At 38.4% G+C, this 22,896-nt stretch overlaps 1 protein-coding gene across 8 annotated transcripts in view; it reads left to right on the plus strand.

The window, feature by feature from the left end:
- Positions 1-22,896, plus strand: part of ATP11C (ATPase phospholipid transporting 11C (ATP11C blood group)) — a 174,336-nt gene that overhangs the window by 78,295 nt on the left and 73,145 nt on the right. For 7 of the 8 annotated variants that reach the window (XM_078064938.1, XM_078064936.1, XM_078064935.1 and 4 more), the window contains exons 2-5: positions 1,805-1,924; positions 7,996-8,085; positions 10,657-10,737; positions 12,645-12,752. In XM_078064938.1, coding sequence (XP_077921064.1) covers positions 1,805-1,924; positions 7,996-8,085; positions 10,657-10,737; positions 12,645-12,752 — 399 coding nt within the window. The remainder of the gene's footprint in view (positions 1-1,804; positions 1,925-7,995; positions 8,086-10,656; positions 10,738-12,644; positions 12,753-22,896) is intronic. The other variant, XM_078064941.1, reaches the window with a different exon arrangement.

The following is a 22,896-nucleotide window of genomic DNA, read 5'->3' on the forward strand; positions in this document are numbered from 1 at the left end:
GAAAGTTCCAAAAGGGAACTGTTATTTACATTATAAAAGATTTGTTCACTTCATAAAAGGCTTGTTTGTGTCTGTTTTGTATTTGTATATGTATCTGTATCTTGAACTCTGACTCAATGACAGGGTAGGATGGGGTAGCAAGAATACTTAACTAAACTCATGAGCTGCTGCTGCATTTGAAGGTCAATTAGAAATAAAGTATATCTTAATTCATGTGAAAATGATTAATAGTTCAGTGTTCAAAATTGTATACATTTTTCTCTTTATAACACTGTAAGCCAAAAACATAAAATGCAAAAAAATTTGCAAAATAAACTTCTTGGAGAATCTTTAAAAAACAAAAAACGGAGTAAAGCCTCAGTGAAATAAAAAGGTAAGGTAAAATGGAGCTCAACCTTGGAACTTGTAGATTCTAGAACTTCTAGAACCTACTTTTAAAAAATTGTAAAAGTGGGGGGCACCTGGGTGGCTCAGTTGTCTAAGCAACTGACTCTTGATTTCAGCAGGGGTCGTTATCTCAGGGTTGTGAGATCGAGCCCTGCTTCAGGCTTTGTGCTGGCCGTGGAACCTGCTCGGGAATTCTCTCTCCTTCTTCCTCTGCCCCTCCCCCCCACTCCCTCTCAAATAAATAAATAAATAAAATAAAAGGGGCATTAGAGATATAGTGTGTGAAATGGGACTTTTTGACAGTAGGCTCTGAAAAATCACAAAGGATGTCTTTCCTGTAAAACCAAAGAATTACAACTTTTCTTTGTAGAAATAGTTGATCATCATTAAAGACAGCCATTCTATTTCTCTATACTTACAAGTAATTATTTTCCGTTCAGAAGTAATTTGCATTCCGCTTTGTGTTCTCTGGTAAGGAATTAGCAAGATGGTCTTCAGTAGTTGTTGTGTGATAAATTAAATATTCCCAATCTGACCTTTGGAGTGTGTTGCTGTGATGGTGATGGTTGAGATTTTGTGGAAGAAAGAAAAATGGCAGTAAAAATACTGTTTTTCTAGGATTTCTTTTATTTTTTTATTTTTTTTAAACTTTATTTTTTTATTATTATGTTAATCACCATACATTACATCATTAGTTTTTGATGTAGTGTTCCACGATTCATTGTTTTCGTATAACACCCAGTGCTCCATGCAGAACGTGCCCTCCTTAATACCCATCACCGAGCTAACCCATCCTCCCACCCCCCTCCCCTCTACAACCTTCAGTTTGTTTTTCAGAGTCCATAGTCTCTCATGGTTCGTCTCCACCTCCAATTTCCCCCCCTTCATTTTTCCCTTCCTGCTATCTTCTTTTTTTTTTTTTTTTAACATATAATGTATTATTTGTTTCAGAGGTACAGGTCTGTGATTCATCAGTCTTACACAATTCACAGCGCTCACCATAGCACATACTCTCCCCACTGTCTATCACCCAGCCGCCCCATCCCTCCCACCCCCCACCACTCCAGCAACCCTCAGTTTGTTAACTGAGATTAAGAATTCCTCATATCAATGAGGTCATATGATATATGTCTTTCTCTGATTGACTTATTTCTAGGGTTTCTTTTAATTTAAACATTTTAAAATAGTAGGGTTGGCCTCAGAACAGTTGTCTCACGCATCCCTTCCACTAATCTTCAGTAAGTCAGCAACCAAGAGCCTACTGGAGTTTGAGTAGCCTAACAAGGTTTTCTCCCCTCCCTGGTACTCTTGTCTCTCTAGGGGATTGTCAGATGTGCTTAGGCAAGAATTCTGAGCTCAGTAGAAGCGTGGACAAATGTGATAAGAAACTGACTTTTCCTCCCTTTTTCTTGGTCAGTGTGCTGGAGAAGAGAAAAGAGTTGGTACACGCACAGTGTTTGTTGGCAATCATCCAGTTTCAGAAACAGAAGCTTACATTGCACAAAGATTTTGTGATAATAGAATAGTCTCATCTAAGGTAAGTTGTTTTTTTAATTCAATAGATACGTGTAGTGATTCATATAGTGAGCCAGATAATGCACTGATTTATGCTTCCAAGGAAGCTGGTTTATTTATATATGCATACATGGATGTGCACCTATACCGTATACCAACTTTGGTAATTATTCCACCAAAAGGCTGTTTTTCTTAAAAAGTATCACTCTGTCTTGTTATAGCTGAAATATTAGTCACTTGCTTTCCATTATTATTCCTAGTGCCTGTTGATGATACATATTACGTTAAGCCTTAAAGGGTGCTAAAACTAGGAATTATTTACTTGCCCAAATCTTCCTGAATTTCTCTTAAGTGCTTGGACTAGGTCCTAAATAATTTACATTCTTTTGGAGGGTGCTATCCTAGAATGACATTTGTATCTCTTTCTGTTCCACTGGGGAGCTCCTCAAGTACACTCCTGGCCTGACCATTTACTAGCTTTGTGACCTTGGCCAAATTAATCTCCAAGTCTATATGTCCTCAACAGTGAAATGGAGCTGATGTTCCATACGTAAAAGCATTCTCTGTAGTCCCTAGTACCAGTCATCCTCATGCTACTAATATTAGCTTGCTAATCTTTACCTTTGGCTGACCAGGTTAGGTACTAGGTGCTAAATGGCAGATAATTGATAGATTGACAGATGTTGATAGATTTTCCTTACTTCACGTAGCCTGGCAAGGCAGATGTAAAATGTTAGTGACAATTGGATCACTGCAAGTTTGCAAACACCTAGGACCTGAAACAAAATTATGCCCTTCCTTTAAAAATTTAACATTTGGTTTTCAAACACGTGTGATTTCTCTTGAGGTAGTGATGTATACAGATTATACTTAAGTAGGAGATTAACATGTAAAATATGGACAGAATGAGTGAAAACTGTTGCCTGATGAGCATGTATCTATTGGCCTATAGAACACTCTGTCTTTGGATAAAATGTCTTATTTCCTGTTCATCTTGAACCTTATGGCAGAAAATCTGTCATCAGCCAGAAGTTTTCATACCTGTGCCCAGGATAGTGACTAGTCCTTTGATTGAAAATTGTAACTCCCCCTGTAGGATCCAAGACAACAGTAGTAGTCCTTTGACTCAGAATCATAGATTTATAGAACTGAAAGATCCTGCGAGATTATCTGTTCAACTTGCGGACTCTACAGATGGAGAAAGCAAACCCAGAGAAATTAAGTTAGTGCCATGGTCACCAAGCAGAGTGAGCGATAAAGTCAGGAGCAGAACTGCTTTATAAGGTCTAGTGGCTCTGAATAAAAAGCCCTTTTCACATCATTGTGCTATTGGGGCTCCTTTCTCTGTTTTCTCTCACATTTTGCATCAAAATCTAAAATACTTTCTAGGGAAGTATTGTTTTCCATAGTGTTTTATGTGGAAGATGATAATGTAACACACTGATGGTAAAGTGACTTTCGTTGAACTAATTATAACCATTTTGTTGTAATATACTTCATGATTTCACATTGTAAAAGAACTAGAACACTCTGTTTAATTGTCAAATCTTTTCATATTTAATATATTTCTCATATTTTATCTAGCTTCAGTTTTGCCAATAGGCAAAACAATACATTAGGATATTTTTTTAAATAGTTAAGAGCTCATGAGGCAAATAAAGTTTGTTTCTGTATATATCTTTTAGAAATCAGAATAAAGAAGTGAACATTTGTACATTGAATAGACTAACATTTCTCTTTTCTCTGTAAATATTACATGTTTCCAGTTTTGCTAATTTACCAGTCATCTAGTTTACCAGTGATCTGCTTTTTCCTAAAAGCTCTAGCGCAGAAAAAGAGGAATTGACAGTATACTAACTTCAGAAAAAGAATGAAATCTTAATACAATGAATAATTAGAAGAGGATAGCATATCAGTGTAGTGGTAAAGAGCTTCATCCTTGTAGACAGAAGACCTGGGTTTGAATTTAAAGTAAGGCATCGAACCCTTCTGTGTCTCAGTTTTCTTATCTGTAAAATGGAGATATTAACAGTACTTACCTCAGAGGCCTGTGGTGAGGATAAAGTAAAGTAATCCACAGTTTAAGCACTGTGCTTGGCTTATAGTAATGACTCAGTAAATGGTAGGTGGTATTGTTAAATTATATTTCTGTGATTAGTATTACTACAGTCCTGAGCAGTACTAGTGATTGCCTCAGTCTCATGTGTTTTGATTGTGTGGAATGATCTCTCTTTAAAAGAGGCCTTTGGGTCCATTCTGGAGAGAACAATATTTTCATAATTTTTTAAATTTTTTTTTAAAGATTTTATTTATTTATTTGACAGAGAGAGAGAGAGAGACAGCTAGAGAGGGAACCCAAGCAGGGGGAGTGGGAGAGGGAGAAACAAGCTCCCCACTGAGCAGGAAGCCCAATGTGTGCCTCGGTCCCAGGACGCTGTGATCATGACCTGAGCCGAAGGCAGACGCTTAACGACTGAGCCACCCAGGCGCCCCAATATTTTCTTTCTTTTTTTTTTTTTTAAAGATTTTATTTATTTATTTATTTATTTGACAGAGTGAGAGATAGCGAGAGCAGGAACACAAGCAGGGGGAGTGGGAGAGGGAGAAGCAGGCTTCCTGCCGAGCAGGGAGCCCGATGTGGGACTCGATCCCAGGACCCTGGGATCATGACCTGAGCCGAAGGCAGATGCTTAACGACTGAGCCACCCAGGCGCCCCCCAATATTTTCATAATTTGAACTTTTCCTTCCTCACATTGTCTTTTGGCTGTTTGTATTTTCACCAGAATCTTTTAATTGAAGAAATGTACAATTTATAGCATATGTTAGCTGCCTTCCAACTTCGTAGCAAGTGTTGATTTCCTTTTTTAACCCTTTGATGATAAAAATACCTTTCCCTTAATAGGTGCTTTTTGTTTACCAATGCCACCAGTAATTCCCAGTAAAGACTGGGAATAAGTCTTATTAATGCAGGGAACACTGAAGATAAACACTTTGACCTACCTTAAATTTTACTTACTGTTAAAATTAGTCTTCTTTTCTTCTTGGGGAACACAATACTTTCCATAGAAAAACTTGTTCTCTGCAAACTTCCTGCTTTAATACAATCAGCAGGAACCTCTGGGAATCACCAGAATTTTGTAGCTGGTACAAAATTTGGAAATCCCCTTCTGTAGCAAAATGAGCACTGATTGCTTGCTGCTAGGATCTTTAGTTTCCGTCATATTTCCCCATTACACTTTTTTTTTCTTTAAAAATTCAGAGCCTCAATCTTGAAGGCACTTTAGTGGGTTAAGAATCTGTGAGCTCCACCTAACTCTTTGAAGGTATGCCCAAGGTTAAATTTAGAACTCCTATGTGAAAGACTGTCTTGAATTAAAGCTTCAAGCCTAAAATTACACTAGCATTCTCCCTCATTTTTAAAACTCAGATTTTCAGTAGAATTCATTGGACATCTCTTTGAATCTTTTCCAACTCCCTGGTACCTTTTTAGCTAAAGTTACTAAATCCTAGTGGGGGAGTGTCCTGGTAACTCCCTTTACTTAAACTTTTGAATTTATGGGAGAAAGAGTGGTACTTTAAAAAAGAGAAAGTTCTGCTTCACATGGGTAACGAGCAGTGGAGTAAATGGCCAACCCTTAAGATCAAGATTTCTTGTGCCTTCTATGTACCAAACATTGTTCTAGGCAGCTGTGGTAAGAGGGCTTATGATATGTTCCCTGACCTCTTAATAGCTCATGACCTGATACAGAAAAGAAGAGGGCATATAGCAATAGTTTCCTATAATGGTAATAATCAGAGTTCCCCAAGGAAGCAGTTAATTTAATAAGTTAAAACAGTGGTAAACAAACAGTGGGGGCCTAGAAACAACAACAAAAATGTTCCCTTTTGATGTATTAACACCCCACAGAGGACTCTTAACAGACCCTAATGTTTGTTTGTTTAATTAAAAACCCCTTAGTTAGGGAACAGAAGGTCAACAAGCCAGAAACTCAGCTGTTAGCTTGTTGTGGGAGTTTAGCTTATTGTTTTAGAAAATTGATCTTAAGTAATTGGGACAGTTAAGTGCTGATCCTGGACTACATCAGCTTCAACGTGACTGGATCAGTGGTTTTGATCCCTTTTGTTTTTGGCTACAAGCTGCCTTGGGAACCTGATAAAAAGTGTGGATTCTCTTTCCCCAAATGATGCATAGCCACACAATTCTTTATTTTTCATTGTTGTTTATTAAGGTTTTAAATTCCAGTATAGTTAGCATACAGTGTTATATTAGTTTCAGGTGTACAATATAGTGATTCACCACTTCCATATACATCACCCAGTCCTCATCAGGACAAGTACACTCCTTAATCCCCATCACCTATTTCACCCATCCCCCCACCCCTTCCCCCCAGTAACCATCAGTTCTCTGTAATTAAGAGTCTGTTTCTTATTTTGTCTTTCTCTCTCTCTTTCTTTACCTTTGTTTTGTTTCTTTAATTCTACATATGTGTGAAATCATGGTATTTGTCTTTCTCTGACTTACTTCACTTAGCTTTATACTCTCTAGCTCCATCCATGTTGTTGTAAATGGCAAGATTTCATCCTTTTTATGGCTCAGTAATATTCCATTGTGTATATATACCACCTCTCCTTTATCCATTCATCTATCGATGGACACTTGGGCGCTTCCATAGTTTGGCTTTTGTAAATAATGCTGCAATAAACATAGGGGTTCATGTATCCCTTTGAATTAGTGTTTTGTATTTTGGGGGTAGATACCCAGTAGTGCAAGGACTGGATCATAGGGTAGTTCTATTTTTAACTTTTTGAGGACGCTCCATACTGTTTTCCACAGTGGCTGCACCAGTTTGTGTTCCCACCAACAGTGCAAGAGGAACGGTTCCTTTTTCTCCACATCCTCGCCAATACCCGTTGTTTCTTGTGTTTTCTGTTTTAACCATTGTGACAGGTGTGAGGTGATATCTCACTGTAATTTTGTACTTCATTTTGAATGAGCTTCCTTGAGGCGCTTCCATGACTCCTGGGGGGGAAGAATCTTCTAGGTTGACTGTTGGTTGTAATGCAGCTCCTTTACTGAATATTTTTGCCTCCATTTATCTTCATTTTCCTGGGATTCCTTAATTTTTGAGCCCATAAGCCTTTTAAAGAGAGGTTAGTAGTAAATTCACATATATTGTGTCATGCTCTGCAACTTTGGCATTTCAGTCACCTTACCGAATAGATACTTTCTCACCATATTTGTGGTGGAGATCATTTAAGTATAATTTAGATCTTTTAGGTTAAGAAACTTTTCTTTCTGGTTTCTGGTCTTTATTAAGATATCTAGAAAATGCATCTTCTCTTGGTGATTTTTTAGATGACCTCGTCCTTGAGCTTAAGATATTAGTGAGAAAGTCTTGGTGATTCAACAGTTGGCCCAAGAGTTTTCTTCTCCTGCCCATGTACTATTTAGCATTGAACCTTTAACCTGTTACCAGTTACCAAAGCCCAGTGTGGTATGTTGTTGATTAAAGTGAAAGCCCTCTATGTCCCAGGGTTATGTGTACACCTCAGACGTCATGGAGGTGGGGGGGATACTGATAGGGACAGAGTTATATCAGTGATGATGATCCAGACTCCAGTAGTTAGCTTAGCCAGAGGAATTAATTTGTTCATTCATTCGTCCAACTAATTTATTGAATGTCTGTATTGTGTCTGCTAGGTGTTGGGGGAAAAGTAATATTACCTGTCCTTATGGGACTTATTGCCTATTGAGGGAGCAACTTTAATAAAAAATGCACACATCTATAGTTATTCACTGTATCGAGTATTGTCAAGGAAGTATAGGATGACCTGAGAACACCTAACAAGGAACCTAATTTAGATCAGGTCAGGGAAAGCAAAGGTTGGGGACTAGATGGCCCAATCGTGATGCTCCAGATGAAAACTTCATTTCTTATGTAGTATACCTCTAAGTGTATGCTTATTTGTATGTGTGAGGTCTGGGTTTTAACATGTTTTCAAATTACTGTGATAGTCTGGCCCATATGAGTTGTTATTAGGATTTTTCAAGTTTCCTTTCTAGTAATACTTTTTTTCCTCCTCCCATACAGTATACACTTTGGAATTTCCTCCCAAAGAATCTGTTCGAACAGTTTAGAAGAATTGCAAATTTTTATTTTCTCATCATTTTCCTTGTGCAGGTAAGAGCTCCATAAACAACCACTCCCCTTTTAGAAACTTAATTACTCCAGGGGCACCTTGGTGGCTCAGTCGGTTAAGCGGCTGCCTTTGGCTCAGGTCATGATCCCAAGGTCCTGGGATCAAGCCCCACGTCTGGCTCCCTGCTCGGCAGAGAGCCTGCTTCTTCCTCTCCCTCTGCCTGCCACTCTGCCTACTTGTGCTATCTCTCTGTCAAATAAATAAATAAAATCTTTAAAAAAAAAAAAAAAGAAACTTAATTACTCCAATCAAATTTTTTCCCCCCAAACAAATTTTCAATCCATTTCTTAAAAAAAAAAAAAAAATTGCCCTGTGTGTAAAAAGGTGTTTCAGGGCTTGTTTTAATAAAACTTTTTAAAGTACTAATATTATAGTTTAAGATTTACATGATTTTATATATTTCCAAAGTAGCATTTTTATTAGAAAACCTGTTGAGAATTTGTTACTTTCTTTAAAAACTTTCATGGATTTCATATCTTTGTTCATCCTAGAAGGACATATATTGTGTACCATTAAATACAGTGGCATATATTAAAATTGAAAATAGTTCAGATTAATAGTTTTACTTCATTAAACACCAGATTCAGCTTAATTGAAAATTTATCACTTTTCTTCCTGATACCAGTTTTGCTCTTCCTCATTCATTTACTTTTAAGTGTGAAAGCCTGGTAGACTTGATCTTCTCTATGTTCCTGCTAATGTTTTTTTTGTGTTTTGAATTTTAGACATCTCAAATTGCCTCTTCCATCTTTAAGTCTATGAGCTATTATAAGTTTTCCCTCACCAGAATTACCCCCAGAAAATTGTATTACAGTAAGGGTATTTTTTCCTCGTTTCATTTTTTAAACGAAGCGGGAACATCCCAATGAAATTGCTCAAATGCCTTGTTAATGTTAAGTGCTTCTGTTTATCCACTTTGAGGCTTTGAGTAAATGGTGCTATAATTTAATTTAGCCCTGCTACTTAAAACCAATCTGGGTTGTGATATGGAAAAGAGCTAATTTCAGTCTTAAATGATGGGTCATTTGAAAAAGAGCTACTCTAGTGATCCATCATAAGATATCTTACAAAACAGCATAAAATAAACTGCATACAAAATTATGCTCAGAAGAGTCATTCTTTGTCGCATGCCACGCAGTTCAGTTTGGTTCAGCGAATGTATACCAAGCACCTACTGTGTGCCTTGCAGTATCCCAGATAACAAAGATTCTAGCAGATACAATGACGATCAAGATATGGCTTTTCTGTCCTTAAGGAATGTATGTTACAGTCATGTATCCATTTAATGTAATGTGGTACAAGTCATAAAAGTAGCATGAGCGACATGCTGTGGGGATACAGTGGAAGTTAATATGTCTTTCTAACCAAGAGGAGCTTAAGGAGACTTCAAAGACTAGATGATATCTGAACTAAACCTTGAAAGATTAGCGCAAGTTAATCTGGTGAAGAATGCCAGATGGGTATCTCAGGCTGTGCACGAAGGCCCACAGCCACATAAAAGCCTGTGTCTCTAACTCGGGGGATGTGGCAGAGCCCGGCCTGGGTGGGGATTAGAGAAGAGAGCGAGTTGTGGGGTGAGATTGAACTCATGGTCCTCTGTCCCTCAGGTCTAGTCCTCTCTCAGTATTTGTTGTTTTAGTGAATGACAACATCTACCCAGCCGTGTTCACCAGACACTTAGAAGTCATCTCTCATCACCCCGACAAAAAATTCCTTGCCATTCCTACCATTTTAACCCTGAACTATCCATGGAAGTTCTTTCCATGTCTGCCGCTGCCCCCCTTGTCCAAGCCATCATTTTGTACTCGCATTATGGACTCCCCGCTTACATTCTATTTTCCACAAATTGGGGAGGATGATCTTCTCAAAATGTAGTTCTGTTCATGGGACCTCTCCTTGCCTAAAAGCTTTAGTTATCTCCCACTGTGGGATAAACAATGAGCTGTAGCCTAGAGGACCCTGCTTGGGTTTGCCTCTGTCCCCCTCTCCAGCCCCATCTTACACCACACTCTGTCCTGCCTTTGGCTTCCTTTATTTGTTTACCTGTGCCCCCCCACCCCCGCGCTCCTACCATAGAGACATTGTATATGCGGTCCTCTGTGCTTGCCTGAAAGCTCATACTTCATCTAGTTAACTCAGCTTTACTCTTAAGATTTCAGCATTTCACTTGGTTGACTGTTTTCCCGTAAGCTGCTAGCTTTACGAGGGCAGGGACTATTCTCTTATCTCATTTAAAGCAACATCTCTAGAGCCTGGCTGATGATAGCACAGGGGCTGAAAGAATGGTACTCAACAAAGAGATGGTAAATGATTGGTTCTATTTCATGGAAGGCGTTAATCCAAACTGGAATGAAACCTAAACCTGAATTAGAACTGTTTCCTTACACTAACTGCTCTGTGGATTGCTTTTGTTTTAATGAAAGTCAACATTGACCCTGTTACCAGGATATGTTTTGTCTGTTTTTCTACCTGAAATGGTTGTAGCATATGAGTCCTGCATATAAGTGAATGGCTTATTTTCCTTTTACGTTCAATTTAATTTCTTTACCTAGGTCACAGTAGACACACCGACTAGCCCGGTTACCAGTGGACTTCCACTTTTCTTTGTTATAACTGTTACAGCCATCAAGCAGGTAAATTTCTTATTTACAATTATGCCTGCATTTCAGTCCCATCTGCTTTGAATTTCATTGCCAAAGGTCCTTTTTCATATTTATATAGTGGGCAGCATCCTTGATGGATTTAGTTTATATTTGATTCCTATTGAAAACATATTAAAATGACCATAAGGTACATCTTTAATTTCTTTTGCCCCTTTTTTCCTCAGTATTTGTGTTATGGGGTTGTAACCCTAAAAGAAAGAAGGTAGAAGGTACAGCTCAGTCAGGAAATGAGAGGCGAATTTTTAATGTGTATAAATTTTTTTCAGTGTGGCATATCTTTCTGAAAAATTCCCATTCTAGTGAATTTTTCTTGATGCCTAAAGCAGAGAACTCAAGAGCACAAGTACTTGATAATTTGTTGTCTTTCTTCCCTGATGCTGCCAAAGTGGGTGGTGGGCAGAGGTGACTTTTATTCTTGTTTTTTCATCAAAGCTGACAATTGCCATGGTTTCTGATGCTGATGTCTTTGAAGTATTTTGACCATTTTATATGATGGTACCTTTGAAAAATTCCACATGAAATTGAAAGTGCAAATGGGAAACTGGAGGTAAAGGGTGGGTTAGCAAGGTTTATCATGTACTGGGACAGTCCACAGGACCTGACTAATTGCAAACATACTTTTATTTATTTATTTTTTTTTTTGCAAACATACTTTTAGACAGTACTTACCAAAGAGCTTTAAAAACTATCCTCAAGAACTTCGAAAATGAAGGTCTGTTTAATTTTATCCTGAACAAGGTTACCTTTCCTCTTGGGGTTATCTGGTCTTCTATCTTGCCTACCAGAAACTGCAAGAATATTTTTTCAAGTGTTTGGTTGCTAAATAAAGACTTTTGGAATGTTCTTTCCCTTAGGCTGTTAGGATTATTTTCTTTAACATCATAGAATTGCTGGTTCCAAGAATAGCCTGTATGGTTTACAAAAGCTCTTACTGATTCATTTTACTCCCTATACTAGTTCATGTTAGGGCCTTTCTTTCCTCACTGACATCACAGAAAGTGCCATAGGAAGTGATAGCCTAGCATTGTCATAAAGAGGGACAGAACAGGAATGAATATAGCACTGGAGAAAAAAAGTGGAAGGCGATCAAGAGATTTTTTTCAAACAGTTACATTTGAAAAGGTACAGACATTATTCTCAAGAAAAAAAGCGACGTGATGTAAAAAAGGAGAAGAGGTCATGCTCAAACAAATGAACATCCTCCTTCCTTAGTCCTTTTGGCTTAAATTTACTTCATACAAAAAAACCAAACTAAAATGAGCCATTAGACCTTTCCCTGATTACTTTTAACTCTAAAAAATGAATACCAGTTTATGATTTCCTTTACCACCAAATCAGTGGAGAAGTTGACCTCCAAAACTTATCATGGATTCTGTGCCAAAATAATCCTAACTTGCCTTTTCTATTCTCTTGCCCTGGGTAGGAATTAGATTTCCTCAGCGATGATCACTCCCAACAGTCTACTACAGAATAATATATTTAAGTGATTAGAGCTGTAAGAAAATAAAACCCAGAAAAAAAATTGTCACATTAAAAAGTAGAGAAATTAACATTAATTTGAATAAGTAGAATTAGAAGAATAAATCATAGCCTTTCACAGTTGAAGAATATTAAGGTTCTGATGCCTGTGTTTTCATTGATACTTCTCTGTAGAATGGAGAAACCTTTTAACACAGTAAATATTTACCTAAGGGGTATTTTGAAAGTGTGTCTTAGTTTTTGCTGTGAAAATGAACAATGTTGTCTTTTTAGCACTGTGAGTTGAGATTAATACTATAAGTATAAATATCTGCTGGTGACTCATAGAGGGAGCTATAGAAATTTATTAACAACTTCACTGCATTATGTGAGCTTGACTGTAGTTATTTTTATTCTAGGGATATGAGGATTGGCTAAGACACAGAGCTGACAATGAAGTCAACAAGAGCACTGTTTACATTATTGAAAATGGAAAGCGAGTGAGAAAAGAGAGTGAAAAAATCAAGGTATTTTTATGGTTCATCTTTTTTATTGTGGTAAAAACACAGCTTTTAAAATACACAGTTTAGTGACATTTAATACATTCACATTGTTATGCAAACTTCAACACTCTCTAGTTCCAGAACATTTTCATCACCCCAAAAGGTAACCCCCATAGGCATTAAGTAGTCATGCCACATTCCTCCCTCTCCCAGGCCCTGGTAACCACTAATCTTCTTTCTGTCTCTATGGACTTACCTATTCTAGATTATTTCATGTAAATGGAATCAGACACTATGTGGCCTTTTGTGTCTGCCTTCTCTTACTTAATGTAATGTTCTCAAGGTCTCTTCTTATTGTGGCATATATTAGTAATTCTTGCTTTTTATGGCTAAATATTCCATCATATGGCTGTACCATCTTTTCTTTATCCATTCATCAGTTGATGGACATTTGGGAGTTTTCCCACCTGTTGGTTATTATGAACATTGCTGGTATGAACATTCATGGTCAAGTTTTTGTTTGAACACCTGTTTTCAATTATTTGAGATATACACCTAGGAGTAGAATGGCTACATAATATGGTAGTTCTATGTTCAACTTTTTCCTGAACCACCAAGTTGTTTTCCACAGCAGCTGTGCCATTTACATTCCACCAGCGATGTATGAGAATTCTAAGATAGTATTATTTTTTACTATCAACCGAGTTATTTTTTAACCCAAATTAATCATTGTTGATTATTACCTAATAAGATCCCAGTCAATTAAGATTTTAGACCTGTCCATATCAGATAATATGTTTTGTTCCCAACAGATTGTATTTTTTTAACAGATTGTATTTTAATTGATAATAAACTTTACTTTTTTAGAGCAGTTGTGGGTTCACAGCAAAATTGAGGAAAGTACAGTTTTCACATATACCCCCTTTTCCCACAAGTGTACAACTTGCCCCACTATCAGCATTCCATAGTGGTACTTTTGTTGCAATCCATGAACCTACACTGGCACATTATTATCACCCAAAGTCCATAGTTTTCATTAGGATTCACTCTTGTTCCAAATTCAGTGGCCTTAGGCAAATGTCTAATGACAAGTATCCACCATTATTAGTATCGTACAGACTCGTTTCGCTGCCCTAAATATCCTTTGTGTGTGCTTTGCCTCGTCATCCCTTCATCCCGCCAACCCCAGGTTACCACTAATCTTTTACTTTCTCCATAGTTTTGCTTTTCCATAATATACTGTTAGAATCATATACAGTATGTAGCCTTTTCAGATTGGCTTCTTTAACTTAACAATATGCATTTAAGTTTATGCCGTGTATTTTCATGTCTCGATGGCTCATTTCTTGTTAGCGCTGAATAATCTTCCATTGTCTAGATGGACCAGTTTATGTATCCATTCACCTTCTGAGGGACATCTTGGTTGCCTCCAAGTTGTGGCAATTATGAACAAGGCTGCTATAAACATTTATGTGCAAGTTTTTGCATGGACATAAGATTTTAATTTATTTGGGTAAATATCAAGGAGTGTGCTTATTGGATTGTATGGTAAAAGCATGTTTAATTTTGTAAGAAACTGCCAAGCTGTCTCCAAAGAGGCTATTCATTTTGCATTCCCATCAGCACCGAATGAGTTCCTGTTTCTCCACATCCTGGCCAACATTCGTTGTCAGTGTTTTGGGTTTTGGCAATTCTAAGAGGTGTGTAGTGGTATCTCATTTTTGTTTTAATTTGCATTCCCCTAATGACATAATGGTGTTCGACGTCTCTTCATATGCGTCCTTGACATCTGAATATCTTCTTTCATGAGGTTGCCTATTCAGGTCTGTACCCATTGTTTAATCAGAGCGCTCATTTTCTTATTGTTGAGTTTTAAAAGTTTTTTTTAATATTTTGGATAACAGTCTTTTATCAGATAGGTCTTTTATAAATATTTTATCCCAGTCTCAAAGTATTATTTTTTTTATTTCATTTTGTTGTGATCAAAAAGCATATAACATTAAATTGACCATCTTAACCATTATTTTAAAGTATAATCTCCATTTTATTTTTTTTCCAGAGAACAATTTTTTTTCAGTGCTTAAGGACTTAGCTCCTTACATGGGCTTTGGTGGAGGTGGTGGGGTAGCACCCTTAGGTCTAAATCGGGGTGGGGGTGGGGGTGTTGGGTCCTTCCATGCTTCAGGAGAGCCATCCTGGACTACGTTGCTGTGAATGGCGCCGCTCGCGCAGTAATGTAGTCTCACAGCTTGGGACGCACATACACCTGGAAGCCATTCGCTTTGGAAATGCCCCTGATGGCAGTGGCCTCTACTGTGGTCCCAGTAACAAACTTCTCAGTGGTTGCGCCACAAAGGGCCATGGCCATGTGCAGCCTAATATGGCCCTTTGTGGCACAACCATTATTCTTTCTTTTCTTGGTCATCTTGAAAGTGAGGCCCTGAGAGGGCCCAACATAACCTTTTTTTTTTTTTTAGTTTTTATTTATTTTTTGTAAAGATTTATTTATTTATTTGGGGGGGTTGGGGAGGAACCGAGGGAGAGAATCTTAAGGGAGACCCCCTGCTGAGCATGGAACCCCACAACGCCGGGGCTCCATCCCAGGACGCATGAGAGTATGACCTGAGGTGAAACCAAGAGTCAGAGGCTTAACTGACTGAGCCACCCAGGCACCCCTAAGATTTTCTTGTTTTAAAAAAATCTCTACACCCATTGTGGGGCTCGAACTCACAACCCCGAGATCAAGAGTCATATGCTGCACCGACTAAGCCAGCCAGGCATCCCCCTCATTTAACTAACCATTTTTAGTGTACAATTCATTAGTGTTAAGTATAGTCACGTTGTTGTACAACAAATCTCTAGAATCTTTTCATCTTGTAATACTAAAACTTCATACCCATTAAACATGAACTCCCCCTACCTCCAGCCATTGGTAAATACCTTTCTACTCTCTATTTCTATGACTGACTGCTTTCGAGAACTACTTCCTATGAATGGGATCATACAGTACTTGTCCTTTTGTGACTGGCTTATTTCACTTAGCATAATGTCTTCAAGGTTCATCCATGTTGTAGCATGTGACAGCAATTCCCCTCTTTTAAGACTACATAATATTCCATTTTATGCCTATACTACCTTTTCTTTATCAATTCATCTGTTGATGGACATTTGAGTTGCTTCCACCTCTTAGTAATGTAAATAATGCTGACAAACACAAGTGTACAAATAACTCTTTGAGATCCTGCTTTGAATTATGTTAGATATATACCCAGAAATAAAATTTCTTAATCATATGGTAATTCTGTTTTTAATTTTTTGAGGAACTTGCATACTGTTTTCCATAATGGATATATCATTTTACCTTTGCACTTAGAGTGTACAAGGGTTACAGACTTCTCCACATCCTCTCCAGCACTTGTTAGTTTCTGTTATTTTGATGGTGGCCATCCTAATGGGTGTGAAATATCTCATTGTGGTTTTGACTTGCATATCCCAAATGATTAGAGATGTGGAACATCTTTTCACGTGCTTTTTGGCCATTTGTATATCTTATTTGGAGAAATGTCTATTCGGATCCTTTGCCCGTTTTTTAACTGGGGTATTTGTTTGTTGAGTTGTAGAAGTCTCTTATAGATTCTGAATATTAACTCCTTATCAGATATATGATTGGCAAGTATTTTCTCCCATAGGTTACCTTTTCATCCTGTTGATTGTTTCCTTTGGTGCAAAGTTTTTAAGTTTGGTATATTCCGGTTTCTTTTCTTCTTTTTTTTTTTTTTAAGTAGGCTCCACACTCAGCATATGGAGCCCAACACAGGGCCCGAACTCACGACTCTGAAATCAAGACCTGAGCCAACACCAAGAGTTGGATGCTTAACTGACCAAGCCACCCAGGCACCCCAATATATTCCCATTTCTAATGTTGAGGTTTTTTTTCCTGTACTTTGGTGTATGTCCAGGAAATCATTACCGAATCCAGTGTCCTAAAGCTTTTCCCTGATGTTCTTCCAGGAGTCTAAAAAGTTTTACATTTAGGTCTTTTTATTTTTCTATGATTTTATTTATTTATTTGAGAGAGAGAGCACAAGCAGGGAGGAAGGGCAGAGGAAGAGGAAGAAGCAGACTCCCTGCTAAGCAGGGAGCCCAACATGGGGCTTCATCCCAGGACCCCGAGATCATGACCTGAGCCGAAGGCAGATGCTTAACCGACTAAGCCACCCACGTGCCCCTTATATTTAGGTCTTTAATTAATTTTGAGTAATTTTTGTATGTGGTGTAAGGTAAGAGTCGAACCTCATTGTTTGCATGTGGCTATCCAGCTTTCCCAACACCATTTGTTGAAGAGACCATCCTTTCCCTATTGCATAGTCTTGGCACCCTTGTTGAAAATCATTTGGCCATATATGCAAGGGTTTGTTTGTGGGCTCTCTCTTCGTTGGTCTATATATTTGTCTTTATGCCAGTACCATACCATCTTAATTACTGTTGCTTTGTAGTATGTTTTGAAATCTGGGAGTGTGGAGACTCCCCAAGTTTGTTTTTTTTTCTTTTCAGCATTGTTTTTGCTATTTGGAGTCCCTTGAGATTCCATATGAATTATAGGAATTTTTTTTATGTCTGCAAAAAATGTCATTCGCATATGGGTAGGAATTCCATTGAGTTTGCAGATTGCTTGAATGGTATAGGCATTTAAACAGTCTTAAGTCTTCCAATTCATCAACATGAAATGGCTTTCCATTTATTTTATCTTTGATTTCTTTTAGCAATCCTTTGTAGCTTTCAATGTGTAAGTCTTTAACTTCTTTGGTTAAGTTTATTCCTAAGTATTTTATCTTTTTTGATGTTATTGTAAATAGATATTGCTTTTTAAATTTCCTTTTTGGATTGGTCATTGTTAGGGTATAGAGATGCAAATGATTTCGAGTGTTGATTTTATATCCTGCAACTTTGTTGAGTTCATTTATTAATTCTGACAGGTTTGTGTGTGTGTGGAATCTAGGGTTTTTTATGTATAATATTATGTCATCTGCAAACCAGAATAATTTTACTGCTTTTCCAACTTGTATGCCTTTGTGTGTGTGTGTGTTTGTGTGTGTAATTGCTCTGGCTAGAACTTCCAGTACAATGTTGAATAGCCATGCTGGGAGTGGATATCCTTGCTTTGTTCCTGATACTAGAGGAAAGGCTTTCACTCTTTCCTCACTGAGTATGATATTAGCTGTGGGCTTTTCATGTATGGCTTTTATTATGTTGAGGTCATTTTTTTTTCTCTTAAGTTCATTGAGTGTTTTTATCATGAAAGAGTATTGAATTATGCGAAATGCTTTTTCTGCATTGATTGAGATGATTAAATAGCTTTTGTCTGTTGTTATGTGTTGTATTACACTGATTGATTTTTGTGTATATCCTTTCATTCCCAAGGATACATCCCATTTGGTCATGGTGTGTGATCATTTTAATGTGCTGTTGGATTTGGTTGAGTAGTATTTGTTCAGGATTTTTTTTTCATCAATATTCATTGAAGATATTGGTCTCTAGTCTTCTTCTCTTATACTGTCTTTTCCTGGTAAAATGGTATCAGTAATTCTGGCCTCATACACCAGGTTTGGGAGTGTTCCCTCCTCTTCGATTCTTCAGAATAGTTTAGGAATTGGTGTTATTACTTCTTTAAATGTTTGGCATAATTCTCCTATGAGGTCATCTAGCCCTGCAGTTTTTTGTGGGGGGGGAGGTTTTCGATTCCTGCTTCAGTCTCCTCACTAGCTTTGGGTCTGTTCAGATTTTCTGTATCTTTATGATTCAGTTTTGTTAGGTTGTATGTTTCTAGGTGTTTATCCATTTATTCTAGGTTCTCTTATTTGTTGGCATATAATTGTTTGTAGTAGTCTCTTATAATCGGGGGGAGGTGAGGGAGAGGGAGAAGCAGGCTGAGCAGGGAACTTGATGTGGGGCTCGATCCCAGGACCCTGGGATCATGACCTGAGCCAAAGGCAGACACTTAATGACTGAGCCACCCAGGCCCCTCTCCAAGATACTATTTTTAAAAGAATATTTCTATATGAATATGGATTAAAATATGAAAGGTCATAGAAATCAAATTCTCTAGAACAAGGGAAGAAGATGGGTGGAACAGAAAGAGAAGAGGGTAGGTGAAAATACCATTCCAGAAGGGTTCAGGATTGTGATAGGAATTGCTTAAAAATGATACTCTCCTCCCTGTACTTTTATCAAGCACTATCAGTGCTGAATTATTTATTAAATACTGGGAATTGTTGGACATAAGTTCTCCATATTCAGAGCGATAGGTAAATTGTCTTGCATCTTCTTTTAGTAATAATGGGGAAAAGGCTACATACAGAGTGGGAGAGTTACCTGAGATTGACATAGAATGTCTTTTTTTTTTTTTTTTTTTTAAAGATTTTATTTATTTACTTGACAGAGAGAGAGACAGCGAGAGAGGGAACACAAGCAGGGGGAGTGGGAATCATGACCTGAGCCGAAGGCAGACGCTTAACGACTGAGCCACCCAGGTGCCCCAGAATGTCTTTTTTTTTTAAGATTTTATTTTCTTTATTTGACAGAGAGAGAGAGACAGTGAGAGAGGGAACACAAGCAGGGGGAGTGGGAGAGGGAGAAGCAGGCTTCCCGTGGACCAGGGAGCCCTATGTGGGGCTCGATCCCAGGACCCTGGGATCATGACCTGAGCCGAAGGCAGACGCTTAACAACTGAGCCACCCAGGCGCCCCTAGAATGTCTTTATATCACCCGTTTTTCTTTTCTGCATTCTCTGCATCCTGTAGAAGACCCTCAACTAGAGTGGTTAGGATCTGAAGTTGCCAAACCGGTCTTAGAAACTCAGAATAAGTACCAAATGCAGCCTAAATGATTCATAGCATTAAATCTGTTGCTCCCAGGGCACTAAGTAAAATTGTGAAGGAAGTAAATGTTTCCCACATCTCTCCCTTTCTCTTGTTTCCTCTTTCTGATTTTGCTGTCACCCCCCACCCTCTTAGAAAGACCCCCCTCCCCATCTTCCACCTTTTGTTCATCAGGCTTCTTTGCCTTGAGGCTGATCTCAACCAGGTATAATCTTAATTAAATCAGTTGATGCTATTGTGTAAAGTGCTGTTTGATTCGGCCCTTTCTGGAATACTTGTGTGTGGCAAGAAATGCCTATAAACTAAAAGTAAGTGTTTGATTGCTTGCCTGGGGAAGTGGGTAGACTATTGTTGAGTAAGAGAGTAACTTGGTGTGTATCCTCAGTGCAGTGGAAATTTTCTGAAGGGTTTCAAAGCCAGGGAGTGACTTGCAGAAGAGGGTAGGAGCCTATATTACGATGACAGTAGTAGAGATGACAATAATAAAATAGTAATATTTATATATAACATAAATATGCCAGGCATTCCCCTTCACATTATATTAACTGATTTAATCCTTACTTTATAACAGTCCTATGAAATAGGTACTTTGATTATTCCCTCTTTACAAATATTAAAACTGAGGCACAGGGAGATTAAGAAACTTGTCCATGACGAGTAAGTGGAAAACCTGGGATTTGAAACAAGTTTGGGTTATGAATTGTGCTCATAACCACAACTTTGTACCACCTGTCTCATGATGAAGATACATGGATATATTCAGGATATTTTTTGGAGGTAAGAATCATCAGGACTTAGTGATGTACTGGACTTAGTGATGTAGGGAGCAAAAAAGAGCAAAGCAAAAAAGAGTAAAGATAGCTTTCTTGATTTTGGCCTGAGCAACTGGGTGAATTAAATAGAGCTATTAAACAAAAATGCTGGTTATTAAATAAGATGGAGAAGACCGGGAGAAGAATAGGTTTAATGACAGATGTGGGAGTGAAAAGGAAATCAAAAATTCCATTTTAGCCATGTTCATTTTGAGATACCTGTTAGACATCCAGATGGAATTGTCAAGCCTGGAGCTTAGATATGTTTGAGCTAGCAATTGAAATTTGGATTTCGTCAGCATGTAGATGGCACATGAAGCCATGGGACTGGATCGAATCCTAGAATATAGAGAAGAGAGCTGACAAAGAGGGCTTGAGGAATTTCAAGGTAAAAAGCATGGTTCTTTGTAAGGAAGAGAATATGGGTTTTGGTATTGGAAATACTGGAAGAGTTTCTTCAGGTTTTCTGATTACTTCCTTTTTTGTATCCAGTCTGCTGATAAACACATGGAAGGACATCTTTTTTCTTTTCTAACTTTTCCTTTTTTCTTTTTTTTATAGTTTCCATCTCTGCCCAAATTCCTCACCTGCCACATGTATGTTGTCTGCCTTTTCCACGAAATACTTTAATATCTTAATCATAGCTAGTTTTATTTTTACATGCCTGTTTTTCATAATCCAAAATCTCAACATTTCTGGACTGGTCCTTTGCTGACTCCTTTATATCTTGATCTTAGGTCATTTTGATCTTGTGTTCTATGTGTCTTGTTTTTTTGTGTTTTTTTTAATTGATTTTTGGACATTGAATGTGAAACAATGCTAGAGACCAAGGTAAATCATATTTATGATCTGAAATGGGCACGCCTCTTCTGTCAGCCCATGAATGTGAAGGGTAAGTCAGTCTAGTCGGGAGTCGGGTTGTAGCTTTTGCTGTTTTGAGTATCCCACTGGAAATTCCAATCCCGGGAGCGCTCCATTGCCATTGCCTCATGCTTTGTGTAGGGCCTGGGGGCCCAGAGGGCCTAGCTCAGTACTTCTGTTCCACCCACTGCTTCCAGCAGGTCTGTGTCCCTGAGACTGGATGCCCCTCTCTGCCTTTTCTCTTCTCTCCCGCCCCAGTAGATTGCTATTTCTTATTGTTATTCATATTGCAAGTCTCCTGGGAGGAACAGAGTGATTTCTTGGTTCTCCTGCTCCAGTCTCAGTATTAAGCAGGGCCTAAGCACCTTTGCCTCACTACTGAATACTTGGTCTCAGTACTCCCACCCCACCTCCAATGGCATTTGAACTTCGCCTTTTATTAGTGCTAGGGCCCCCATATCTGTGGGTTTTCTGTCCCATCCCGAGCAGCAGATGGTGTTTATTCTGTGTCTCCTCTAGCAGTGGTGATGTTTTCCTGAGACTAGCCCAGGGAGGGTTTCTTGCCTTTCTCCTAGACCTAGATGGCTTTTGCCTCAAAATGAGAGAAGGGTCCACGATTCTGGCATACTTTGCTTCTGTCTCTCCACAGGGCTCAGGCATAACCGGCATGCCTATACAGTAAGGGCAGGCTCCTGTGGGTCTCCTGCCCTCGTGTTTTCTCACCAGCACCCAATGGATGCCTGTAAAGAAGAAATGATGAGTGGTTATGATCTCCTCTTTTCTCTCAGGTTTGCACATTTCAGCTGTGACATTAGCTCCTACCAAGCCTTTAAGAATCGGTTCAAAATCTAATTGCTTTTCTTCCTCTGCCCTTTTATGGCAGTCATCTCTGCCTCCTGTGCCTTGTCAGTTGTGAAACAGTTCATTTCTCCTGTCTGTCCTCAGAAGGACTTGCCGCCCTTTGGAATTCGGTTCACTTGGTTGCCTCGCAACCTCAGCTCTCTGATGAACTAAAAAAACACATAATTTTGTAGATTATCTGTTCTCTTATTGTTTTTAGCATGCTAAATGGAAACAGCCTCAGTTGAATGTCTCGGTGTACCCTGTTGTTCCTTTTCTTTAAAAACCCCTTCCCACTTCCCCCTTGCCTTAGGGTAAGGCCTAACCCCCTGAGCCTGGCCTGCCAGCCCTCTGAGATCTGCCCTCTGGCCATCTCACCAGCCTCAACTTGCACTCCAGGTACAGAACCTTTATAGTTCATATCTGAGCAAATCGTACACGTTGTAGAAGAAATTGTCTATTTGTGGTTTTTAGGTGCCTAAGAATCCTCTTCCATCCTTTAATGGGTGTTTCCTTCTTTTAAGATGATTTAGGATTTTGTTTGTTATTTCTCTTCTGTGTATTTAATCATAGATTGTGGTTTTTTTATGTAAGCAACATAAGTGTTTATGTAAGTGAGGAAGGAAAGCTCCAACAAAATATTATTTACAAATTAATTCAGTTACTGATGCTGTCGCTCTTGGCTACTGATTGAGATTGGCAAGAAAATAAAATTGTTCGGAATAGGTCTTGAAATCTCCATCTTTCTCTGCCAAATCCTGTAGCAAATAGAAGACA

Source organism: Halichoerus grypus, chromosome X (assembly GCF_964656455.1).
Source record: "Halichoerus grypus chromosome X, mHalGry1.hap1.1, whole genome shotgun sequence".
Classification (NCBI taxonomy): domain Eukaryota; kingdom Metazoa; phylum Chordata; class Mammalia; order Carnivora; family Phocidae; genus Halichoerus; species Halichoerus grypus.